The 19,832-nt window shown below is 36.1% G+C and overlaps 1 protein-coding gene across 4 annotated transcripts in view; it reads right to left on the bottom strand.

Moving 5' to 3' along the window:
* Positions 1–19,832, bottom strand: part of EHBP1 (EH domain binding protein 1) — a 500,368-nt gene that overhangs the window by 269,597 nt on the left and 210,939 nt on the right. For all 4 annotated transcript variants that reach the window (XM_082643305.1, XM_082643308.1, XM_082643304.1 and 1 more), the window contains 3 exons: positions 14,386–14,443; positions 5,236–5,331; positions 933–986 (listed from right to left, as the gene is read on the bottom strand). In XM_082643305.1, coding sequence (XP_082499431.1) covers positions 933–986; positions 5,236–5,331; positions 14,386–14,443 — 208 coding nt within the window. The remainder of the gene's footprint in view (positions 1–932; positions 987–5,235; positions 5,332–14,385; positions 14,444–19,832) is intronic.

Raw genomic sequence — 19,832 nt, 5'->3', positions numbered from 1 at the left:
TATTCATTGAAATTATTTAATCCTCACAAACCTGTAAATTGATTGCTGAGAAGTTAAGAAACTTACCACAATCACAGAGCCTATAAATGGAAGAGCTAGGGCTTGCAATCAGGTCTATCAGACTCCAGAATCCACATTCTTTCTCACTGTATTTTCATGGCCTGTCTTCCCTAATCTCCATTCAATAAACATTTATTAAACAACTACTATATGCCTGCAAGTCACCTGGGACTCCACAATATGTAAACTAACTGAAGATGATTATTAAAGTACCACTCTAGAATCCCTCAACCCAAAGAGTTAAAGCATATACTTTTTTTTTTTTTTTTTTTTTTTTTTTTTTTTGCGGTATGCGGGCCTCTCACTGTTGTGGCCTCTCCCATTGCGGAGCACAGGCTCCAGACGCACAGGCTCAGCGGCCATGGCTCACGGGCCCAGCCGCTCCGCGGCATGTGGGATCTTCCCAGACCGGGGCACGAACCCATGTCCCCTGCATCGGCAAGCGGGCTCTCAACCACTGCGCCACCAGGGAAGCCCAAGCATATACTTTTTTTAAAAAGATTTCTAAGATGATTCATAATTTCATTCAACAAATGTTTCAATGAGCATTTGTTATGTGAGAAGCACCATATCAGATGCTAAATAGATAAAAAGATGAATAAGACATGATCCTTCCCTCAAGCCCCCAACAGAATACATAGAGCATATACATAATTCAGCATTGAAGAGTATTTTTACGTCTATATTTTTAACAAAAATATTTACAAATAATTCTGCTACCGGCTATCATTTCATTTAAAAAATTCTAAAAGTTACAAATCACTATTTAATTTTTATAAGGCAACATTTCTCCCACCACCAAAATGCTAATGTACCTTAGTAATTTATACAGTCAAAAATATGAAAGGTGACAGAATTTATGATTAGCTTACATTTTCTATGACAAATGTCCACTCTTTATCTTCAAATTCCTCTGCATGAGGATCCTGTAACAAAAGTAAAATATAAAGTTGCAATACATTTCTTAATTCAGTCAATCCAGTTAAGAAAATACAAACAGCCTTGCTCTTAGCTTTTTCCAACTTTTTAAAAAAGGAGAGGCAGAATGGCCTACTCTTAAGAAACTTCCATAACTTATCTAAATTTAAATCATTATTTTTACTAAGAAATTCTCTATTTTACTTATGTTAATGCATATCATTATCTTCCATCATTGCATCTAAAACAATACAAAAAGAAACCGAGGGACAAATATCATATGATATCGCTTATATGTGGAATATAAAAAAATTGGTACAAATGAACTTATTTACAAAACAGAAATAGAGTCAGAGATGTAGAAAACAAACTTATGGTTATCAAGGGGGAAGGGGGGGTGGGAGGGATAAAATGGGAGATTGGAATTGACATATACACACTATATATAAAATAGGTAATTAATAAGAACCTACTGTATAGCACAGGGAACTCGACTCAATACTCTATAATGACCTACAGGGGAACAGAATCTAAAAAAGAGTGGATATATATATATGTATAACTGATTCACTTTGCTGTACAGCAGAAACTAACACAATATTGTATATCAACTATACTCCAATAAAAATTAAAAAAAAAAAGAAACCCAGGTTCAGATAACTTAGTGAGTGAACTACTAAGAAGCACTTTATTAAGATATTAAATGCCCATATAAAACTCTGCCCTCATTTCTATACCTCTAAGTATTTTAAACTTAAAGTATCACTTGAGGCAAGGTTTTCTTGGTGCAGAGGTTATATACACATCTGGAATTTCGAAGTACTGCAAAGGACTTCATAATCTACACAAAATGGCAAATTGGATGTTGATACCCCCATCCGCCCTCCACCACCAGAAACCTGAGAAAGGGTAACAGATCTGACAACCAAATGCAGCTTTTTTCTATATGAGGCATACTTTTGCAAGTATTTGACAAATATTTATTAGCTACTTATTATACAAGGAATTGTAGAGGTGTTATATGGATTCAAATATAGTTGTCCTTGCCTTCGAAGACAAACAACTAATATAAATACATATATGATGAATGAAATACATGGTTTTACTAAAGATTAGAAGACAATACATTTCTTAGAGGAATGAACAATAAAAGCTTGATGAGTGAGGAGGCATTTGGACTAGGTGGGATTGTATAGAATTTCCACAGATATTAGAATAAGTAAAGGTAAAAGGCAATAGATTATAAGACAGTCAGGTCTGTCTGGCTTTTAGCCCTGTTGTTGATTCAGTTTTATCTCTGTGTCCCCAGGACCTAGAAAAGTATCTGGCACACAATGGTTTCTCAAGAATACCTGATGAATGAATTAATGAATATATATCTTACAAATTAACAAATATTGAATAGTAACTTATATATGATATACATTAATTCTCAAAGCTGATGCAACATTTTTTAGAAACAGAGATGATATATTACCCTTAAAAGAATAATTTTAATGGGACCAAGGGACACATCTGATAGGGCAAAGTCACTAAAAAGATGTAAAGGAGCAACAGTAATGTTCATTTTGGACTATGTACACAATTAACTAATTATTGACTAAACAAAAACATTTGTAGTAAAAACTGCTTCTAGCTTGAATCAATTGTCTTCTTTATATCCTACTCTCTACCCTCTAGTGTCTCTTTTACTATCATTACACTAAAGAGAAAAATTGAAAATGGCTTAAAGCGCTGTTTTCCTTCTCAAAACCCTAAAAGGCTTTTTTTTTCATTTACTAGAAATAGCTACTTTCAATCTGATTCAAATTTCAAAATCAAAATCAAGCATGCAGGCTAAAGAAATTAATTTCTGGTTAAGTCAGAGAAAAATGAAATATATTGATAACTTTTTTAAAAAGCACATTGTCTATGAGCACAACTCTGTGAATACCATACCTAGGACAAAAAGGATTCAGAGCAGTCCTTTCCTATTTACAAGTTTCAGGATTAAGTAAATTGTGAGACTTTAAGTGAAAGGAAGGGGGAAACAAGAAAGAGTTTTCCACTTGAATATTTTAAATGCAAGATCCAAAAAAATTACCATGAAAGAATGAAAAATTATTTTATTTTGTTTTACTTTTCTGCTTTTCTGTGGAACTCTGGGAAGACATAGAGTCAGGAAGATAAAGTTATTTATCTAAGTATTTATTTAAGTATTTTAAATGGTCACAAGTTTGCCTCCATAGCACAATTGAAGAGAAATGTGTGTAATACAGCAAAATGGGGAGGAAGGGGTATTTGGGTTTTTCCCCTACAGACTAACACTTAAAGACATAAGAGGTCAGTGATAGGATATGCTGAACATTCTCATCAGCACTTGAAAACTACACTCACCTCCTAATCCTCCAAGTAACACATTTCAACAGCCACTTTCAACTCAGAATCACTCAGTTAGTGCATATCCTTTGCCCAAACACATGGCTGTCAGCCATTTATTGGCTCTCTTCTAACCCCTTGTTCTCTATCATCATTTATTTTTAAAGTTGTGTAACTATGTCCATTCACTTGCTTTACCAATATAAACAGACTGAATCAAAAACACACAAGAGAGTACTTAAAAGTCTTCCTCAAGCATGTCAGAGATTTTGCTGTTGTAATCTATATTCAGAGTGGTTTGTATTACAGAACAGGCCATACAATGTAAAACAAAATCAAAAACAAACGAACAACCACCACCCCAGGGCTAAATCACAGTGTGACTGGGCAAGTTACCTTCTTCTTTAGTCTCAGTTTCCTTATCAGCACAATGGGAATAATTACAGAACCTTAGGGTTGCTGTAAGAATTAAATGAAATAGTACTCTAAAGGTCTTGTTGTTAACTACCAATCTTACTATATCATTTCATTAGGAGAGGTATGGTTAAGGGGGGTTTAATAATAGGCTTTTAGGACAGCTGACTAAAGGGTAACAGGATGGTTCTGATCTTTCCTGAAAAAAAAGGAAGAGCAGCTACAGTCTCATCCCTTATTTCTCCCTGGACAAACACATCAAGTATCGTGTATACATGATAAGCATAATCAAGTAAGTTATAATACCAATAACAATAATATCAAAACTATAAAGGATCCAATAACAATAATATCAAAACTATAAAATATACATAAAGTGTTAAGAATCTCTGATAAAATAGAGTATCTATGAAACAGAGCATTTAAAAGTAGTGTCCCATTCATGGGTTAGTACATCAACATTCATCATACTGTTTTGTTCTATTGATCCCTGCAGTAGTTCCAGAACATATGAATTAATATACTGGATTACAAAATCAAAAGTATTTTTTTACACAGTGATTTCACACTCTAAGCCATATAACTTTGCTCAACTTAGATTTCATATCCCAAAGCATTTTAGTGGATTTTCACAAACTTTATGTTTGTGCTTAATGAGATGTCTTCCTTCATTCTGTCCTTCTGCAAAAGTAACGTCAACACAATTGGAAGGATTCAAAGAAGAAATAAAGCATTTGTTTCCTAACTGCACCACTTTCAAGAAGGCTGAAACGGAGACATACTTGTCTCCACCTTTTTTTTTTTGAGCAGGTAAGGAACTGGTTAGGAAAGTAAATATTCTAGTGCATAACTGTCATATGTGTGAGGACTATTTTATAATGTTAAGAAATAAGGAAAACTTTCAAGAAAAAACATATATAAAAAGAGTTAGCTATATGCACAGCTATGTTTTTGGACCTGCACTTGTAATTTATTATCAGAATTTTTATTTTAAGCTATAGTATTTATAAAATATTAACATTTATAAAATATTTATCAAAAATCAATTTTAAACTTATCTTCTTACATTAACATCAATAAAATATTTATCATACACTAATTTAAAAACCTATCTTGTTATTAGTCAAACAAGGCTAACAAACTGAGGGTCAGGACTAAGAATTCCACAAACCTCAGCTTTCCACAGAAAAAGCACTTTAAAGTTCCCTGTGGGTAGAATATAAGAAGTAGTAAAAGAATTATTCCAATTGATCTTAATTGGAATAAGTTCAAAAAGACTCCCAAATTATTTGGACTTTATAGATCATGAAACATCCTGATATCCTTACATTGTTATAAATTGCTATATCTCTAAAAATAACACACATTAAGGTCCTTACTGCACATTAAGCACCCAAATGTATAGAACAATGAATACTGAAATATTCCGTCATTTAGAACTATGATGATATAATAAATCCTATAACTTATAAAACTGGAACTTACCTTAAAAAGTGTCACAGTGATTTCAATGTTTTCAGGAACAGGCCACACTACAACACCACGGTATGGATTTTTTATTCCAGGCTGCCAGCTATGAGCCTACCAGAATAAAAATAATGGCTTCAATTTGAAGTACAGGAAATGCAATGTTAATAATTTACAAAAATATATTGACCTTATTTAACTATCCATTAGATCTGTCTCCCTAAAACAAAAATGATTAGTCAAATAAAACTTTTCAAGCATTAAACTTGGGCTATGACGGTTATATCACATGGTAGCTACAGATTACTATCTGTAAACAAACCTTTACCCTCTCCCACGCACACATACACACACACACACACACACACAAGAAGATGCAAAAATGAGGTGCCTCATATTTTCAAAAGCTATTTAGCATTGAATAAAAACCTTATTAGGAGAAACATTTTTAAAATTACTTGGTGATTTAGGAACTTAAGGGCAAATTCATTCTTTAAAAGGAAAAATTAATTGTATAGTCTGCATTTAAGATCATTTCCCACTAAACCATAATGTTTATTTGGGTCAAGTAAAGAAGAAAGCAGTTTGTACAGTTAATGTTTCTAGTGCCTATAATTTTAAAGATTTTCTTTGTAAATATTGATTATCAAGGCTCCCTAAGGAACCCCCTGAAATGTGGGGGTCACCACTCTAGGTCTTCCGTCGTGGTGGTGTTTCCAGCCAAAGCTAATGCATAATGGTATGCCAAGACAGCTCAACTAAATCTTCATCTCATCTTCATCTCTCATGTCCGTGGACATGCTATGAAGGTGGTAATAAAAGCTGACACTTAAGAAGTACTTTCTATATGTCAGTCCATATTTGGAATTTACTTATGTTTAACTCATTCAATCTGCATAAGAACCCTATGAGGTAGCTACTATTCATTCATTCATTCACTCATTCACTCACTCAATTGATACTATCTGCCAAGCATTGTCTAGGAACTGTAGTAAAAAAAAAAAAAATCTGCCTTAGTGGAGTTTTCAGAATCATAGGAAGAGACAGACAAACAAAATAATTAAGTAAAACAGACAGCATGTTAGGTAGAGAGAAACGCTGTGGAGAAAAATGAAAGTAGGGAAGAAGGATAGAAGGGGCAAGAGAAAGTAACAATTTTCAACAGGTTAAGCAGAGAAAAGTGTCAATGAGCAGGTGACGAGAAAAGACTGTAAGGAGTTGAATCAGATATTATAAAACATGGGAAGAGCTTTCTAGGGAGATGGACCGGCAACTGGAAAGGTGCTGAGGCAGTTAGATAACAACAATGCCAATGTGGCTGGAGCAGAGTGGTCAAAACGAAGAGCAGCAGGAGATAAGACTAGAGAAATCACGGAGGGCCCAATCATATGAAGCTCTGGCAGCCCATTCCAAAGATTCTGGCTTGTAATTTGAGTGAGATGGGAAGCCACTGGAGGATTTTAAGCAGAGGAATGATGAAGTTATGTTTTTTGACTCTAGCAAATGTATTTAGACTAGGCTTCAGATGTAAGAGAGGAAACAGGGAGACCAGTAAGCTACTGCAATAATCCTGTGGAGAGCTAATGGTGACTTGGCTTGGGGTGGTAGAAAAGTGGTACAAAGTAGTCAGATTCCATGTATTTTTTCATAGTTTCAAGATAGAATCAATAAGGTTTTCTGTCTGATTGTATGAAAGAAAGTAGCCAAGGCTGATTCTAAGGCTTTTGCCCTTGAGCAAGTACATAAAAGGAATTGCTATTAACAGATATGAGGCAAAACTGCTGAAGGATCAAGTTTGGAAAATAAGATTGGGAACTCAGCTTTATACACATTACATCTAAGTTGCCTTTTAGATATTCAAGTGTAGGTGTTTAAATAGGCAGCTGGATGTATGTGCCGGGAGTTATAAATTTGGGAATCATCAGCACGCAGGTGATACTTAAAACTTGGATGTGATCCCAAGGGAGTGAAGAGAGAAAGAAAGAGAGAAAGAAAGAGAGAGAGAGAGAGATAAAGGCTTAAGGACTGAACCTTGGAGCACAACAATAACAGGTCCAGGAAATGAGGAGGAATCAGCGAAGAAGGGTCAATAAAGCAGAAAGAAAAGCAGAGGCATGTGGTATTCTGAAACTCTAGTGGAGAAAATGTTTTAAGGAGAAAGGAACAATCATCTGTCCCAAATCTTGGTGACAGGTCAAATAGGATGAGGTCTGGAAAATGACCCCTGGATTTAACAAAGCAGAAGCCATTACTGACCTACAAGAGCAGTTTCAGTAGAGTGACAAGGGTAAACACCTGACTGGATTAGCATGGATTCAAGAAAGAACAGGAAGAAAGAAACTAAGCTAGCAAGTACATTCAACTCCTCTGAGGTGTTTTGCTGAAAGAGAAAGAGAGAAATAGGTTGGTGCTAGTGGGAGAAATAGTGTCAGAAGAGAATTTTTTAAATAAGAGAAAAATATTTTTAGGCTGATGAGAAATATCCAGTTAAGAGGGAAAATTTAATGATGCAGAAGAGAAATAATTGCTAGAGTAATGTCCTTAACAGTACAAAAGGGGACAGATTGGCCTTTGCTCGGAGCACAGACGATTCTTCCATAATAATAGGAAAGGAGCTAAAGTATATGAGTGCAGGTGCATGTCAGGGAGCAGATTTAACACATGAAGAAACTGAGGCACAGACTGGCCCAAGATCACACAGCAAGTAAGGGGCAAAAGTTGGATTTGAACCCAGGAAGTGGAACCGAGAAGGGATCAAGATCATGGAAACTTATGTCCGTGCAAATCTTATCATATCTTATTAGTTAAAATACCAGCAGAATATTGTAAGTTAACTATACTTCAATAAAAGATAAAATACCAGCACAAGATATAGGTTTAGCAGCACTAAACTACTCCCACTCCAGCTAAACTGTCAATAACTTCCTCTCTATTCTCTCTTCATTGCCCCAGATCACAAAACTTCAGGTGAGGAAAGGGAAGTAGAGACTCACAAGAGACTTAGCACACCATAGCCAAAGGTAAAGAACTGAGTTTTGCTGATTAAAAAACATCTCCAGGGATTCCTCTGTTCCCCTGCCTATTTCTATGCCTGTTGACAGTCCTAGAACAAAAACTCCACAAAGTAAACAATATCCATTTTGAAAAGTAAATTGCTGCCCATCTTAGGAAGTGTTTTATCAAAACTCTACATAGACTACATATTTAATTCTGAAGATTTATGACAACTCTAATTCTCATGTATTGTCATGGTAGATCAAGCAATTTCTCTGGTCTCTTCAAACTTCCCATAATTATATTTTCATAGTCTCCCGATACATTAAAAAAAAAAAGACGATAATAACTGAACTTTACTTATTAGCCATGGCAGAAAAGATAGAGTTTTTGTAAAATTCTGAATGAAAAAAAAGACCATCAAAGAATTTTAGGCCTGAAAATATCTTTAGGAGATCTAAACCAGGTCCAGATAAGGAAATTGAAGCAATTAAAGAGTAAATGGCTTGCCTGAAGCCATACTAATAATCAGTAGGAGAACCAGCTCCATGATTTTCAAGTTCAGAGTTCTTCACCCAACCGACATCATAACAAACTCTATTTCTGATTCACACAGTAGTCAAGAAAATAGTCTTCTATCCCGAAGGTCTTAACATTTATGTATATGACACAGAGGTCAAGAGTGGGAAAAGCAAGGAATGTGGAGACCAACTAACAACTGGGCAGGGTTAGAAGATGGTGATACCACGCAATTTCCTCACGTATCCTAATGCTGATCCTCTAAATGACCTCTTTAAATTCTCAGTCTTGGATCAGGGAATGGTAACTAGACCAATAAACAAACAAAAATACAATCTGCTTAATGAATTAAAATATTTTTTTTCTTTCTTTTTTCTTTTTTTTTTTTGCGTTACGCAGGCCTCTCACTGTTGTGGCCTCTCCCGTTGCGGAGCACAGGCTCTGGACGCGCAGGCTCAGCGGCCATGGCTCACAGGCCTAGCTGCTCCACGGCATGTGGGATCTTCCCGGACCAGGGCACGAACCCGTGTCCCCTGCATCGGCAGGTGGACTCTCAACCAGTGCGCCACCAGGGAAGCCCTCTTTCTTTTTTTAATAAAAAGAGATGGAAAGGTGTTAGTTCCCAAGCTGCTAGTATGCTGCCATTTTCTGACCATTCTATCCAGCATCTCTTCCCAGCAAGAGAAAAGGTCAAACTAAGACAGAGCTCTGGCTTTCTGATAGTCTTTTTAGGGACTGTACACCTAGCTAAGTTAGGACAGTGTAACAATATCAATTAGTCCAGCTGAGTATCTGGCAATGCCAGCTTTATAATGTTAGCTAATTATTATATACTAGGCAGAAAACAGAATCAGTAAATTTTGCTGGAGAGGAAACTATGGATGTATATAGCAGCAAACATGAAGGAAAAAAAAAAAAGTGTTCCTAGTCAGAAGAGCTTACTACAACTTCTACCTCAAACAGAATTAAAGAACCTGAAGCTAGAAAAAGAATGAAAAGTCTAATACAGGTAACTAAAAGTAGCTGCGGTATTAAACATCTAACTGTACAAATCAACTGAGACGGGAATTTAGGTTCTTAAGAACTTTATTTTTTAAAAAGCACCTCATATTGGCACTCATCAGCACTACAAGAACCCTGATCAGTTTTTATTCAGAGTAACAGAAAGGATTTCCCTAGAAAATAGTTTGGTACAAAACACATACAGCTATTTAGCTAGCTCCTTAGTAGAGTCAGGAAAGGCAGGTTATTTAATCATTTGCCAGCATCCTAGTACAGTTAATGGCAGAAAGGATGAAGCCACATTATCCAGTTCCACTCATATTTTTTTTCACTTTTTAATCATATCACAGATCCTTTAGCAAAGGCAGACCTAAGGAAAAGGTCACATTTCTCAATTTTGAGTAATGACTCTATAAAATGCCTTATTTTCAAATTATTTCATATCGTATCTTACCTAAAAGACTTGTACCTAATATGGAACTAAACACACCGTAAATATTCACTTGTTACTTCTGATTCCTACAGAATCAAAATATTTCACTGAAAATTTATAACTGTCATTTAGTTTTTAAATTGATGATTTTCAATTTATAAAACTGCATCTAGGGGCTTCCCTGGTGGCGCAGTGGTTGAGAATCCGCCTGCCAATGCAGGGGACACGGGTTCGAGCCCTGGTCTGGGAAGATCCCACATGCCGCGGAGCAACTAAGCCCGTGTGCCACAACTACTGAGCCTGCGCGTCTGGAGCCTGTGCTCTGCAACAAGAGAGGCCGCGACAGTGAGAGGCCCACGCGCCGCAATGAAGAGTGGCCCCCATTCGCCGCAACTAGAGAAAGCCCTCGCACAGAAACGAAGACTCAACACAGCCGAAAATAAAATAAATTAATTAATTAAAAAAAAAAAAAACTGCATCTACCCATAGGTTTAAGATGTCACATATAAATTTACCTTAGAGCTGTCCACATCATGGTCATAAGTCAAAGCTCTACAACTATACCCACCCCTTCATGATACCACAGCACATTGATAAAGGCTATAGCACAACCACAGAGCAGGGAAGTAGAGGTGGTAATGCCATCCAAAAGCTGGTGAGGACTTTCAGGCTCTTGTTTCCCTTTGGAACTCTCCCATCTCTCTGTGAGTTTAAATTTAGAAAACTAGATTTAAGGCAACAGACTATTCTGCCATAATTCTTCTTGTCTATCACAATCTCCCTGCTTACTATTGTCAAACACTGTACTGAAAAATAATTTACTTAAGCATATACAAATCAACTGCAGCCTGAAAAAAATCTCTGTTATAAATGCCATGACTTGAGGATAAGAGGTGGGGAAGCTGCATATTGGGATAATTACTCATGGTTATTATTTTCTCGATAAAAAATGATTCAGCAATGAGTTCTTTATATATTTAATTAGAAAAATAGACATGTACCCAAAGAAAGTGAGCAATAAACTGAAAACTAAACTTTAAATTAAATAAGGCAATGTGCTTTATTATTTTACTGTCTAATCTGTTATCCAGTTGTCAGTTATAAATTTCAATCCACCAATATAAAAAAGGTAGATAATCAACTGTACTTCAATAAAATAATTTTTTAAAAAGGTAGATATACTCAGAATCAGGCAAGATAAATAATAACTTATACAGATAACCAAAGAAAATTAATTACTGTGTAGTTCAAACTCTTGCCAGAAACACAGTTAAAAGTAAAAACTAGACTATTTTCTGGCCAATGGTTGCAGAAATCTGTTTTCCCCCTAAGTGATTTCAATGGGACTTACCAAGCAAATATTTCAAAGAAAAAATGTCAGAAAACAGAAGAGTCTTTCAGAAGAAAACAATGGTTCTAGTCTGTGGATTTAATATAAGTGATAGCTAATTTTAAAAAATAATAGCTGGAGACAGTTTTTTTTTTTTTTTAATTCCAAAATGCCATGGATCTCAAGCTTCTCAAGATTAAAAAAAAAAGTTATTTGTTTAATTTTCACAATAATATCATTATCATTTATTTCATAGCTTCTGGAACTGATTTTTATGTCCTTATTTAGCTGTTGTGAACAATTTACAGAACAGCATTTCACATATACATGAACATATTATGTATATGCTATAATAAACAACACATTGTAAGTTCTCATAAACTTTTCAAAAGTACACCTATAATGTTTCAAGAGAAAATACAATGATTCTAAAATATCCAGAAGGGATTTGAAATATTAAGAGCATCACAACTGGAAAATTAGTCCAATAAGAAATAGTTCCGGGCTTCCCTGGTGGCGCAGTGGTTGAGAGTCCGCCTGCCGATGCAGGGGACACGGGTTCGTGCCCCGGTCCGGGAAGATCCTACATGCCGTGGAGCGGCTGGGCCCGTGAGCCCTGGCTGCTGAGCCTGTGCCATGGCCTCTGAGCATGCACGTCCGGAGCCTGTGCTCCGCAACGGGAGAGGCCACAACAGTGAGACGCCCACGTACCGCAAAAAAAAAAAAAAAAAAAAAAAAAAGAAATAGTTCCTTCTAGAAAATATTATATTTCGAGAAAAATCAACCTGTAGCCTATGTTTGTATTTCACCATCTGGATTCAATCAATATTTGATACAATATAAAATAGAATCTGGACCTAAGAGTTATTTGACTGACTTTCAAAAATGTAATTAAAAGTATACTTAATTTCAAATATGGGTATTCTGAATTAACCTTTAATCTAAAGTATTTCATTATGCTTCATAATGTTTTAAGAAAACAATTAGTATCTAGTTTCTAAAAGAGGGAAATCACTTTTTGTTGATAGCTAAAAACATTTAGGGTCGATTTCTAATGTTTATAGTTATATTCAGATTCTTCTATCATACTTAGTGGATGACCTAATATTGTTCCTTTTCACAAAAGCTTAAGACCCACTGAGCAAAACTGACAGAAGACCCTAAGTCTATTTTTAGAACCCCTTCTTGTAAATAGATAAGAAAATATTACATGTCCAAAATATAATGCCCCCAAACTACAAACGTATGCTTTGAAGAAAATGCTATTCATGAGGTGAAGCAACTGGACCTTTCCTATATTGCTGGTGGGGGTATATTAAAAGTTCAAAATGTATGTACCCTATTACCCATTGATTCCATTCCAAGTTATTCGTCCAAGAGAAAACATTTGTCCCCCAATATACCTGAACAGTAATGTTTACAACAGATTTATTCACAATAGTTGAATACTCAGAATATTCACTGGAAACAAATCAAATGTTCATCAACAGATGTATAAAAAATCAAACTGCAGTATATGCACATGATGGAATACTGCTCAGCAATGAAAAAAGTTAACTACCAATATTCACAATACCATGAATAAATCTCGAAAACATGCTGTACAAAAGAAACCAGACATAAAAAGTACTTTTGCATGATTCTATTTATGTGAAATTTAAGAACAGGCAAAAATAGCCTACGGTGATAGAAAAATCGAAATAGTAGTTGCCTCTAAGGACTGGGAATTGACTGGAAGAGGACTCAAAGGAAAAAGGTGATGAAAATAGTCTATATCTTGATAGGGTGGTAATTATATAACTATATATTAATCAAAACTCATAAAATTGTGTAATTAAGATCTGTGACTTATACCGTATATAAATTTTAATTCAATAAAAATAAAATCTAAAAAGATGACCTTAAAAATTTTAATTCTGAAATTAAATTAAATTAAAATTTAATTTCAGTTAAAAGAATAAATTTTTCTTTACATAAGTCTACTTACGGAAAAACCAACATTCAATAAACATGCTTGTAGTTATTGTGTGCTTATTAAAATATACTCATACTTACTTGTCTATAGATTGGAATTTTTTAAATACCTAGAATTGTTACTGAACATTTTAAAATTCTGTTCTGGGCTTCCCTGGTGGCACAGTGGTTAAGAATCCACCTGCCAATGCAGGGGACAGGGGTTTGAGCCCTGCTCCGGGAAGATCCCACGTGCCGCAGAGCAACTAAGTCTGTGAGCCACAACTACTGAGCCCGTATGCCTAGAACCTGTGCTCTGCAACAAGAGAAGCCACCACAATGAGAAGCCCATGCACCGCAACGAAGGGTAGCCCCTGCTCGCCGCACCTAGAGAAAGCCCACGTGCAGCAACGAAGACCCAACACAGCCAAAAATTTTTTTAAATTATAAATAAATAAATAAAATTCTGTTCCACTCCCCACAAAGCCATAAGCACAAAAAATTAAAACCTTTGAAAAATCCAACTCCTCTTCAGTAACCCAGCAATGGACTCAGATAACTCATCATTCCTTATGTGTGTCCTAACTTCATCCTCTTGGAATGTGAATAAAGTAATCCTAGGTATAATTTTGTAAGTGATATTTATTTAATCATTATTTCATGATATCCTAGCACAGAGAAGTTAAATAACTATTATGTTATTCAAGGATACCAAATCCAAAATCAAAACTCAGGTAACTGGCTCCTGCTTTAGGAACTGCAGTAACAAGATTACATACAGCACCTGATCAATCATTTTAGTACATTAGATAATAAGAAATAACCCAAAATATCAAGTAATATTTTAAAATATTCTTCACTGGGACCAGAGAAGCTGAATAATTTGACCAAAAGTCAAATTCAACATTGGGGTAAGAAATTTAGAAAACAGACAAACCTTGGAAGACTTCCTTCGGCTTCTTCTCGTCCAAACTACCACCAGTTTATCTGGTTGCCTGCCAAACAAGAAAAAGATTACGTATAATTTATCTTAAATCAAATAATAAAATTTAGTTCTAGCGCCTTTAAAAGAACAAAAAATCATCTGCTTTAGATTACATAGAACCGCTGCACTTACAATAAAGCTCTATAAATTATTCATATATAGATGTTGAATACAGATATGATCTAATTTAAATGACTAATATTTCATCCACATGTTTTTCTAAAAATACTTTACCAAGTAAATTCATTGGGACAAACCAAGTAAAATAAAATACTTAGACTATTTTAAAAAGAAAAGCAGGGGCTTCTCTGGTGGCACATTGGTTGAGAGTCCGCCTGCCGATGCAGGGGACACAGATTTGTGCCCCAGTCCGGGAGTGGCTGGGCCCATGAGCCGCGGAGCGGCTGGGCCCGTGAGCCATGGCCGCTGAGCCTGCGCATCCGGAGCCTGTGCTCCGCAATGGGAGAGGCCACAGCAGTGAGAGGCCCACGTACCACAATAAAAAAAAAGAAAAGAAAAGCATACATATATCTCCTTAAAACAATACTATATTTCTAACACATTATCCACTTTAATTTAGAGAAAATAAGCATAAAAATGATACTTCCCAAATAATTTAAATCTGTGGTTTACACTACTCTTGCATCTCTGTATCTTATGACCAATGCTTATGGTTTTCAAAACCTTTTTATAATCAATCATCTCAACTATCTTCATAAAAACAATATAATACCAAAAAATAGGCAAGGTAAATTCTGGCAAAGTTACATAACTCATCGAAAGTTCTGGCAAAACCAAGACCAAATGAAATACAGGTCTTCTAATTCTCATACCTCTCTTCTTTATCTTCTGCCAACATAAAGTTAAAAACAAAACAAACTCACATTTTCAGCTAATACAACTAAGTTCTCTTTAATGCTTAGGGAAAACATAAAAACTATGATTATCAGCTCTTTTACTTAGATTTTTATTTTTAAAAATCTTAGATAAAAGCTTTTTAACCAAGAAATGAATGATATTACTTATCTCAGTGACTTTCACCACTTTCTCTGTCTCCTTCATTTTACCCTGGTATCTTTCATTATCAGCAGATGACCCATCCTCCTATTTAACTACCTACCTACCTACTTACCTTCCTACCTACATACATATATTATAAAAGGTCACCAGCCATAAACTCCTGATTCAGTGATTTACCTAGAAACCTGTCCAAAGAGCGACAGTTGTCTAATGAAAAATATTACTGAGGAACTGACCCTGAATGTAGTACAGAGAAATAAAGTGATAATATTTTTAAAGAAGGTAAGAGACATAGAAGATAGATTGAGAAGTACACACACCGAATAGAAATTCTAGGGCTTCCCTGGTGATGCAGTGGTTAAGAATCTGCCTGCCAATGCAGGGGACACGGGTTCAAGCCCTGGTCCGGGAAGATCCCACATGCCGCAGAGCAACTAATCCCGTGCGCCACAACCACTGAGCCTGCACTCTAGAGTCCATGTGCCACAACTACTGAAGCCCGCGTGCCTACAGCCTGTGCTCCGTAACAAGAGAAGCCACCGCAATGAGAAGCCTGCTTACCACAATGAAAGAGTAGCCCCCACTCGCCGCAACTAGAGAAAGCCCGCGCCCAGCAACAAAGACCCAAAGCAGCCAAAAATAAATAAATAAACAAATAAATAAATAAATTTATTTATTAAAAAAAGAAAAAAGAAATTCTAGAAGTTTAGAATAGTGGGAATGGCAGAGGCAATACTAAGGAGAAAAGGCTAAGAATGTTCCAATAAAGATAAGAGTCCTTAGGTTGAAAATATATATTAACAAATAAACAGGATAAATAAAAAACTAATCTATATCTAAATACCTTGCAATCAAACTACGGAACAGCAAGAATAAAGAGAAAAATCATAAAAGAAAAGATAGGTTACCAGCAAAGGCATAATTATGATGACAGCAACTTCTTAGCAGCAACAGCGCCCAAAATACAATGAAGCTAATGATCTTCAAGTGCTAAGGGAAAATAGATGCCATCCTGGAGTTTCATATTGGCTAAACTACCATTTAAGAAATGGTTTTAGACATAAAAGACTAAGAGTTTACAATCTATATAACCCAGCTAAATACAGGAAGGAGGAGGATGCAAGAAGCAATATAAATGTGGTAAAGTGTTAATACTTGTTCATTTTCGGTGATAGGACCTGAAGAAAACAAGAGTAGACAAAAAACAAAAGTAAGGTTCCAATGAAACTATTTCATCAAGGCGTCTTCTAAATAAATGCAGTGTGTTTCTGATGGTGATAGTAACCAGCATAGTATAAAAAAGAAAAATGGTGGTTCTCCACCCAAGACTAAACCAGTTCCCAAAGAGTGTCAGTCTTTGAAGACAACAATTGTAAAAACCAGTAGCTTGCTTTGGTGAATCTTTCCAGCGTGAGATGTTGGGAGCAGGAGCCAGATGCCAAAGTGCTATATTACAGATGAAATAGAAGAAAGTTTCTATGAAAGATCAGAGTGTTCATCTAAGAATCTGAACCAATGGAGAAACAAACAAAACCTTGTTCAACACACAGAGAAGTAGAACAGGACAAATGACATGAAGATGGGGAGCAGTATAGCAACATGACGACAGAGCTGGGCAGAGGGTATGATCAATGATGGCAGCTTAACAGCAGAGGGACTGAGTAGCCAACCAGTGCAAGCTACCTTATTTGAAAGCATTGGTGGCTTGCTGGAACACTTTACCTAGATTACTACACTAACCTTTTTACTATGTTCTCACCTCCACATTTCCAGCCCAACCTCAACTCTTAATTATATTTCTGCAATACTTCTTTAGAAATGCTATAAAGATCTTACCGATTTTCCTTACTATCCTTACTGGGCTCTTATACTGAAGGTACTACAGACTGGCACTTGAAGGTTGAATTTCACAGATTTATTTGACCTAAATAGTACTCCATTTTAGTTTAAATTTAAACTTTAAAAAACATTTCTTACTTAAATGCCTTTAAACAAGGTCCATGCTATCCAGATTACTAGAGCCTCCAATGCTATCAACTGCTTCACATCTGACCAGCTTCACTCTTAAGATGATCTACTTAGTCCCTGTATGCATTTGACCCTGTGACACCACAGCATGCAAGATAACATCCACATTCCTGAATGTGGTTTATAAGGCACTGCACCACCTGACTCTGATCTACTTTTCTAGATGCAAAACCTACAACTATCTCAAAGGCACCTTGCTTTCCAACCAACCCCTGAACACTTATTCAATTTCTTCACATCTTTGCATGTTACAAACTTTTTTTAAAACCTCCTCTTTTCTCTCCTTTTCTACCTGATAAACTCTTAATTCATCACTTCCTCTGTGAAAACCTGACCATTTCTCATTTCATTCCCACTTCATCCCACATCCTAAACCTCAGACAGAGTTAACTGCTCCTTCTACTGTATTTCCAGTAAAACCCTAGACACCTCTTTTTTAATATCCTATGCACCCTGTATTAAATTATTTGTTATTATTTCTATCTCCTCCACTAGACTGTGCTCCTTTATCAACCATATCTTATTTATCTTTCTATTCCTAGTAACTAATAAGAATCTGGTACAAGATTGAGGCTCGATGTACATTCACTACTGAATGAACCTTAAATTTCATCCAGGAATTCCCAATTGGTTAATTATAATTGATGAGGTCCAACTAAAGCCAGTGGTTACATAATACATTCTCTCTGCAGCTTATTTGAGCTTTGCAAGCATCCTCACCTTGGCTGCACATTGGAATCTCCTGGGAAGGGAGAGTGCAAAGCAATCCCCACACCTCCCGACTTGGAACATTAGTGAGGTATTAGTTGTGATGGCAGTGAGGGTGTCTCCCCTCCATGATATTGTCCTAATGCCACCTGCACAGTTGCCTCCACCTAACTTGGCCTCTCAGCATCTCCCTCCCCTCAACCCATTCTGATCTTGTGTTTCAGAAAAGGGAAGCCACTTACTGTAAAAAATTAGGAAGGGTGGTCTCCTAACCTATATGCCTGAAGTTCCAAGTATGTAAATATAACACAAATTACTTATTTGAGAATGTCTCCAGAGATGAATAAACTTTTTTGTAATTCTGAGTCATGTCCAATTTTTATAATGTCTTCATTAGAAATCAGCCCACCTTTACATTATCAGGGACAAAGCAAGGCAGAATGTTCTAAAATAAAAAACTGTGCTGTTACTGTTCTCATAGAAGAACACCAATAACCACACAACTGGTTGACCACAATTAATATTTTAAGCATCCATGCTGTACTAGAAAAGAGCCATTAAATACTTACTTATGTGCTCACAAGAGGCCAGGGATAGAGCAATTGTGAGTTTTATCCAACTACCAAAGAACCTATATAACTTTCTATCAAAAAAGTCAAGATTGGGCCTCCCTGGTGGCGCAGTGGTTGAGAGTCCGCCTGCCGATGCAGGGGATACAGGTTCGTGCCCCGGTCTGGGAGGATCCCATATGCCGCGGAGCGGCTGGGCCCGTGAGCCATGGCCGCTGGGCCTGCGCGTCCGGAGCCCGTGCTCCGCAACGGGGGAGGCCACAGCAGTGAGAGGCCCGCATACCACAAAAAGAAGAAAAAAAAAAAAAAAAAAAAAAAAAAGTCAAGACAACCTGATAGAGCCCAGATTTCAGAGAGTAAATCAGGTACTTAAATACCTAAGTACAATCAGGTACTTAACATTTCTACCCCATTGCCTAAGTAATCAGGTAGCACTACACATACAGATATATAAACATACACACATATATTTATATACAGATATTTACATATATAAACATTTTATATACATACACATAAAATGTACACAGACACACTGCCTGAGCTCCACTGAAAAATCTGAGTTCTACCCAACTCCAGGCACAACCTGTGATAACTGTGGTTACTATTAGGAAATGAAATTACATGTCATTTAAAGAATATAATTTTCTGTATTTTCTACAATGAATTTATATTACTGTATGGTGGGGAATTATTTAAATGTGGAGGGGGAGTTATTTAAAATAAAATAGCACTTTTAAGTTTGGAATTACATATGAACAGACAGAATTAAACAATTAAATTTTTATATTTCATTGTATTTATTTTTTTATTTTTAAACTTTTTATTTTATATTGGAGTATAGACAGTTAACAATGTTGTGATAGTTTCAGGTGCACAGCAAAGAGACTCAGCCATACATATACATGTATCCATTCTCCCCCAGACTCCCCTCCCATTCAGGCTGCCACATAACATTCAGCAAAGTTCCCTGTGCTATACAGTAGGTCCTTGTTGGTTATCCTTTTTAAATATAGTAGTGTGTATATGTCAGTCCCAAACTCCCTAACTATCCCTTCCCTCCATCCTTCCCAC

Source organism: Mesoplodon mirus, assembly GCF_964341445.2.
Source record: "Mesoplodon mirus genome assembly, chromosome: 14".
Taxonomy (NCBI): domain Eukaryota; kingdom Metazoa; phylum Chordata; class Mammalia; order Artiodactyla; family Ziphiidae; genus Mesoplodon; species Mesoplodon mirus.
Note: the sequence above shows the minus strand (reverse complement) of the source record. Positions and strands in the feature narration are given on the sequence as shown.